Source organism: Myotis brandtii, unplaced genomic scaffold (assembly GCF_000412655.1).
Source record: "Myotis brandtii unplaced genomic scaffold, ASM41265v1 scaffold131, whole genome shotgun sequence".
Classification (NCBI taxonomy): domain Eukaryota; kingdom Metazoa; phylum Chordata; class Mammalia; order Chiroptera; family Vespertilionidae; genus Myotis; species Myotis brandtii.
In genome coordinates this window covers 2,920,897-2,927,377 of record NW_005354632.1, presented here as the reverse complement: position 1 = coordinate 2,927,377, position 6,481 = coordinate 2,920,897, and the positions used below count along the sequence as shown (strand labels likewise).

At 52.6% G+C, this 6,481-nt stretch overlaps 2 protein-coding genes across 3 annotated transcripts in view; both read right to left on the bottom strand.

Annotated features, from left to right (window-relative positions):
- Positions 1-6,481, bottom strand: part of RHOC (ras homolog family member C) — a 21,575-nt gene that overhangs the window by 6,183 nt on the left and 8,911 nt on the right. The window lies entirely within an intron of this gene.
- Positions 2,704-6,481, bottom strand: part of PPM1J (protein phosphatase, Mg2+/Mn2+ dependent, 1J) — a 4,878-nt gene continuing 1,100 nt past the window's right edge. The window contains exons 2-10 of one of the 2 annotated variants that reach the window (XM_005859992.2): positions 6,109-6,223; positions 5,330-5,620; positions 4,933-5,045; positions 4,596-4,680; positions 3,949-4,067; positions 3,683-3,746; positions 3,423-3,530; positions 3,156-3,307; positions 2,704-3,027 (exon numbers count right to left, since the gene is read on the bottom strand). In XM_005859992.2, the coding sequence (XP_005860054.1) occupies positions 2,880-3,027; positions 3,156-3,307; positions 3,423-3,530; positions 3,683-3,746; positions 3,949-4,067; positions 4,596-4,680; positions 4,933-5,045; positions 5,330-5,557 (1,017 nt within the window). In that variant the 5' untranslated portion in view covers positions 5,558-5,620; positions 6,109-6,223 and the 3' untranslated portion in view covers positions 2,704-2,879. The remainder of the gene's footprint in view (positions 3,028-3,155; positions 3,308-3,422; positions 3,531-3,682; positions 3,747-3,948; positions 4,068-4,595; positions 4,681-4,932; positions 5,046-5,329; positions 5,621-6,108; positions 6,224-6,481) is intronic. The other variant, XM_014534580.1, reaches the window with a different exon arrangement.

Below are 6,481 nucleotides of genomic sequence, written 5' to 3'. Positions count from 1 at the left end.
CAGCCCAGGGTCACCCCCACCCCCACCCCCAGCCTTGAGAACTTTTCAGGATCTTTGTGACCCGGGCCAACGGTCCTCTTCACGAGTTCCTTCCTTCCCCCTCGCCTGGACTTTGCATGAGTCCAATTTCGACCTACCCACCCACCAAAGGGCGCTCCAGGAAACCCAGATCCCCCGCTGGGAGTTCAGATCCCACCCGAAGAGTATGATCTCGGTGCCGCCAGGGACACGGGAAAGCTTTGGGTATTTATTTACCTACACAGTGTGTGTCCTTCCCTGAAAGGTGGCTGAGGAGGCGGACGGAGGGTGAGGACATTTCATTTGCTTGTGCTGGGTACACTACATAGCTCCGCCCTCCTACTACGCACCATATAGATCTTTGGGTTAAGTATACACAGGCCCTTTTGCCTGTAAGAAACCGAGGCTCAGAGAAGCTAAGCGGTTTGCCTCCGTTTTTGCTATTTCTGTGAGATTCAGCAAGAATTCAGACATTGCGTCTGTTCGGCTCCAAAGCAGGTGCTTTCTCCATGCTGGCCCCATGCTCCTCCAACCTGTCCCTTCCCACCGTGTGGGGCACAGTAGGTTTCACCAGATACTTGCTGAGTGAATGAATGAATGTTAGAAGCCACAGAGACTTTTAAGATCTGAAGTGCAACCCACACTTAATAAATGAAGAAGCCGAGGTCCGAGCACTTTGGTCCCCAGGCCTTGAGTGTGGCCTTAGAGATATGTGCTCAGTTTAGATCAATCGCTGCCTTCAGAGAACTTACAGTCTAGCCAGGCCTGCATGGCTTAGTGCAGTGATGGTGAACCTTTTGAGCTCGGCGTGTCAGCATTTTGAAAAACCCTAACTTAACTCTGGTGCCGTGTCACATATAGAAATTTTTTGATATTTGCAACCATAGTAAAACAAAGACTTATATTTTTGATATTTATTTTATATATTTAAATGCCATTTAACAAAGAAAAATCAACCAAAAAAATGAGTTCGCGTGTCACCTCTGACACGCATGTCATAGGTTCGCCATCACTGGCATAGTGGTTGAACGTTGACCTGTGAACCAGGAGGTCATGGTTCGATTCCCAGTTAGGGCACATGCCTGGGTTGCAGGCTCGATCCCTGATATAGGGCATGCAGGGGGCAGCCAATCAATAATACTCTCTCATCATTGATGTTTCTAGCGCACTCTCTCTCTCTCTCCTTCTCCCTTCCTCTCTGAAATCAATAAAAATATTTTTTTTTAAAAAAAGAACTTACAGTCTAAGTTCAGAATACAGACAACTTAAAGATAACTAACAGTTATTGAACCCTTACTGCATGGGTCTGGCTCTATATACATGAAAAGCCTTATGAGGTAGTACTGTTATCTCATTTTACTGAGAAGCAACTTGAGGCTCACTGAGGTTACTGAGCTAGTGTTGGGTTCTGGCACCAGAACCCAAATAGCAGGGCCCTAGAACTCTGGCTCTTAACTGCTGCTTCAGACCAACTCCTAATAGTGACAGTAATCAAAGGAGGCAGTCACTGTAGTGGGGCATGCACGGGCTGTGGGATACCCAGCCCTGAAGGACAGGTGAAGTGTTCAAGGTGATGTGTAGATTTTAAACGGTTGGAGCTACCACAGGCCCACAGTCACGGAAAGGAAACCCCAAGAGAGTGGTGGTGGGGAGAGGTGAGGCTAGAGGAGGAAACAGTGGCCAGATCATGAAGGTCCTCGTATGCCACCACACTCAAGAACTGAGTGTTCTTCTAAATGGCAGGAAGGAGCCACTGAAATGTTCTCTCAAGGGAATCGCCAACTCAGATTCACTCCGCAGAAAGGACACTCTGTCTGTTATGTCCCAGGGATCTTAGGGAAAGCAGGGGAGTGGCCTGGAGACAGAGATAGGAGACGAGTTAGGAAGCTAATGCAGTAAAGAACTAAGGTAGTGACAACAGGGGTAGAAACAAGTGGAGAAATATGAAATGTTTTTAAAATAGATAATCAAGCCCAGACCGGTTTGGCTCAGCGGATTGAGCGTCGGCCTGCGGACTCAAGGGTCCCAGGTTCGATTCCGGTCAAGGGCATGTACCTTGGTTGCGGGCACATCCCCAGTAGGGGGTGTGCAGGAGGCAGCTGATCGATGTTTCTCTCTCATCGATCTTTCTAACTCTCTATCCCTCTCCCTTCCTCTCTGTAAAAAATAAATAAAATATAATTTAAATAAATAAATAAATAAAATAGATAATCAAAAATAGTGGTTAGCTTGATGAGGAAGAGACGGGAGCCATGGTGACCAATTCCAAGACCAACTTCCAACTGGAGCAGCTGAGATGATGAACCAGAAGGCACGTGTTTGTGGAGAAAGTGGTGAGTTCAGTCTGAGGCATGTTGAGTGGCAGTGCCTGAGGGATGCCTCGATGTTCCGTAGACGACAGAGACATGAGGGTCTAAAGCTCAGGAGAGGTCTGGGCTGGAAATACTGACTGGGATGACACCAGCAGATGGATGAGGCCACAGAAGGGACGAGAGTGCATGGAGTGGGAAGAGCAAAGGGCAGAAGACAGAAACTGGGAACACTATATTTTAGTGTCAGTAGGGGTAGAAATAAGTGGGCAAAGATGAAATATTTGTATACCAGGACTGTTCTGGTATACATTCTACCACCCCAATGATCTTTTTGTTACCTTTCGATCTCTAGTCAAAGAAATAAAGACACATATTTATCCATCTGGTTTATTTGCCAGTAACTGTAATTTTGGATTTAATGGACACCCCTTCTTCAGTTAAATTGCCACTAAAGAAGGTCAGGGGGAGGGACAAGTTCAGAATTCGGGTTGGGAGAGGATTAAGCATGGAGAGGCTGGGATGGTGGTGGGAGGGTCAGGGCTGAACCCCTCAGGAGTAACTGCCTGGCCCTCCCAGGGGGATGATGAAGACAGAGATGTCATCCCCGGAACCCAGCTTGTTGTTGGGGAGACGCCAGCCACGGTCCCGGGGAGTGCCCCGGGCCCCTAGGACCAGAGCTTGGGCCAGAGCTGTGTACCTGCCAGGAGCACACGTGCACAGTCATGTACCAACATGTCCACGGGAAGACAGATACACAGGCCCTCATTGCTTCCCTTTGCCCCTTCCTTCCCCACTGTCACCCCTCACTGCCCAGGCAACCCCTACCTGCTGGGGTCATTGGGCTCATAGGTCGACAGCACCCTGTCCACAGTGGCAGCTACCTCACAGTCACTGGTGACATCCCACAGACCATCCGTCCCCAGCACAAGCACGTCGTCGGGGCAGTGCTCATACTGTGTCAGGTCATACACTCGCACCTGGTGGGGAAAGAGGGTGGAGAGGGAGCCTGGGGGTAAAGGGAACTGGGGCGAAAGCCAGCCGGAGCCCCAGAAGAGGGAAGGTGAGGTGAAGGAGGCGCCCCTAACGACTCACCTCTGGGAAGCAGGAGAGGAAGGGCTTGATGGGCAGGCTGGAACTGCAGACCTTGAGGTTGTGGTCGCCTAAGCCCCGGGTCACCCCAATGGTGGCCATCACTCGAGCCTAAGTAAAAGGAGGCAGGGGTGCTGCCAAAACCGTCTCCCAAACTCTGAAACGGGGCCCCTCCCACCCCTGCCCTCAGGGAGAACCTCCACCGCCCTAGACAACTCGTGGTGGGTTCTCCGGCCCTCTCCCGCCTCTACCACGGAGTTTACCTTTTTGCCCTCCCCACAGACCAGAGGAAACCTGAGATCCTCCAGCTCGATCTTTTTGTAGGCCCTGGGGAGGGGGGAGTAGAGGAGGCATCACCCAGGCATCAAAGTCCCTCTCCCCTAGGAGCCACGCTCCTCACACAAACCCCTAAGAAGGGCCACATCCCCCCAGCTCCCAGCCTGGCCCAGCCTCCAGCTTCCACCATGCTGTTGGCCAGGGACTGATTGCGTTGCCATGGGAACTGGCCCAGCTCTGAGGGAAGTGTTACCAGCCGGTCATGTTCTGGTCCCGGTACAGCATCCTCTGGCCCAGCTCCTTGGACTGAACTCTGCGGGGGAACTCGAGGTGGGTGAATTCACCACCCAGCAGCTCTGGTTTCAGGAAGCCCTGGGGTCGGGAGTGGCCAGAGAGAGCAGAGGGCCAGAGGGTTTTAGGCTTACTGCAAGGTCTGGTGTCTAATCTTAATTATGGCAGACCCTTAAGTGGAGTTTACTAGAGCCACACACTGTCTAATATGGACAGGTATTAACTCATTTACTGCTCACTGCAACCCTTAAGGCAGGAACTACTGATACAAGTCAAGGGGATTGTCCAAAGTCACTCAATTAGCAAAGCACTGGAACCAGGACTCAATCCCAGCACCAAGGCCAGGACTTAAAGCTCTAAACCATACTGCCTCTCAGGGCCCTCCCCACCCCTGCCTCCACTTCCTTCCTCAGCTGGGGCCACTGTGGGAGCACGGATCAGCCCACGCTCCTTCCTGCTACGTCCTCCACCAGCCACCAGCTCGGCTCTGCACTCCTCTCTGTAAGGGGCTGTCTGTGTGGTGGGGGAGGGGGAGTCCTCAGGATGTAGGGTACAAACAGGCACAAGACTCAACAAAGAATGGGAGTCAGGAGCTCAGTTCACACTTACCAGCAGCTGAAGACGCTGGCGCTCAGTTTCCGGGGTGAATTCCCGAGACATTGGAATGATTTCACCGTTCCGGACAATGATGGCCCTGCCCAGAGAAAGGAAAGGTTGGGGCTTGGCTCTCTTCGGCCCCCTTGTGGAGAATTCCAGAAAGACCAGGCCTTCCCTATAGTGACCCTTGGGATTTAGCATCCACACCCCTATCTTTCTTCCCCACGTGGCTCTTTCAGGCCCTTCCTTCTGTCTGTGAGCCCTCCTGACCTCCTCCAGTCTTCGATTTTTAACACCCGCCACCTCACTCTCTTCTGTTCCCCCACCCCGAAGAGTGTGGCCCCCATACCTGCTGTCACCTGCATTGGCCACGTACACCTTGCCCAGCAAGTAGACCACAACCAGAGCACAGCAGCCCCCCTCCACTTGGTGGCCATGCCGCTCCTGAGCCAACTGCTCATCCTGTCATATGAAGAAGAGTCAAAGGGGGAGGATGAAGAAGAGCTTCCAGGCATGCAGCCACCCCCTCCATCCAAAGGAAACCAGCCCAGCCAAGCTGCCCTGGAGGAGAGGAGGGAAGACATGGGTGTAATGCCCCCTCCTCCTTCCCCTCTGACCCAAGGATCAGGCTTGCAAAGGTAGTGTAGGTTCTCAGGGTCACCCCCCTCAGGCCACCTGACTCCCACACAGAATTGACCAGAGTATCTATCTGCCTAGCAGGCCCTTGGCCCTGGCCACCCACTCACCATGAGCTGGAAGGCATTCTCAATGGCCCCCACTACCAGGCTCTCATGGGTCACTTCCTTCTGTGAAGGCCAGCAGGACTGAGGACCCACCAAGTGAGAGGGATCCGAGGAACCCGGGGTCCCCGGGGTGGATGAGAGGCAGAGCGGAGGTGGCGAGGGGTCCTGGAGTATCTCCACGAGGTCCTTTAGCTGCTCCCGAATGTGGCGATGCAGGAGCCTGGAGGCCATTTCAGCAGCTCCGCCCCCTGCATGCCCATCAAACAGACCCCAGTAGTAGAAGCAGAGTCCCTGCTGGAGGAAAAGTAGAGATGAGTGATGGGTGGGTGTGTTTTATGCAGGGAGACGAGCAAGCCCCTGCTGTGGGCATCCACGCACACATTAGAGAGGAGGTCGGAGCTTGGTAATAAAGGAAAATTAGATTTACTCACCCACTGACCAAGGGCCTAGATTGTATCAGAAAGTCAAGCATCAAAAAAGCCAAACTCAGAGGATGCTCACGTATTTATGGATGTGTTAATTAATTACCAATGCAAAAATAAGCATTGGTGATTAATTAAATCACCCATAAGTGCGTGTGCATCTACATTTTAAGTGGAAAACTACATTCATATGACTTGGTAGAATCTATGCCAGATAAAGACTCTGGGCCAGCAGACAGAAAGCTAGGGAGGTAGGAGGTAGATCTTGGCATGTTTCCGATTTAAAAGCAGATGCCTAGAATCTCTGGGCAGAGGTGTCACCCTGTTTCCAGAGGCTAGGAAGGGGGGTTGGGGGCTTACCTGGCTTGGGCTAGGCTCTCTAGGTGCCCCTGAGACACTTCTCCGACCTTCCACATACACCACCTCACAGCACGCCTGGTCCTCATTGTGCCGGCTCTTGCCAGCGTTGATGACCCTGCCAGGCCAGAGTGACCACATCAGGTTGGACACCAGACCGGGTCCTGGAATAACCCCCACCTTAGACATACACACTCTCTCTGGCCTGCTGGCCAAGCTGAGAAAGGTCAAGGCCACCTGGGATCCAGGCCAGAGTGAGGAGGAGAAGGGAGGCAGGGCGAGGCACAGGGAATTCTGTCTGGGTGTCGGGCCCCACCACCTCACAGAAAGGCCAGGAGCAGCACCTGTCTGCCTCAGGTCCCCATCCCTGGCTAAG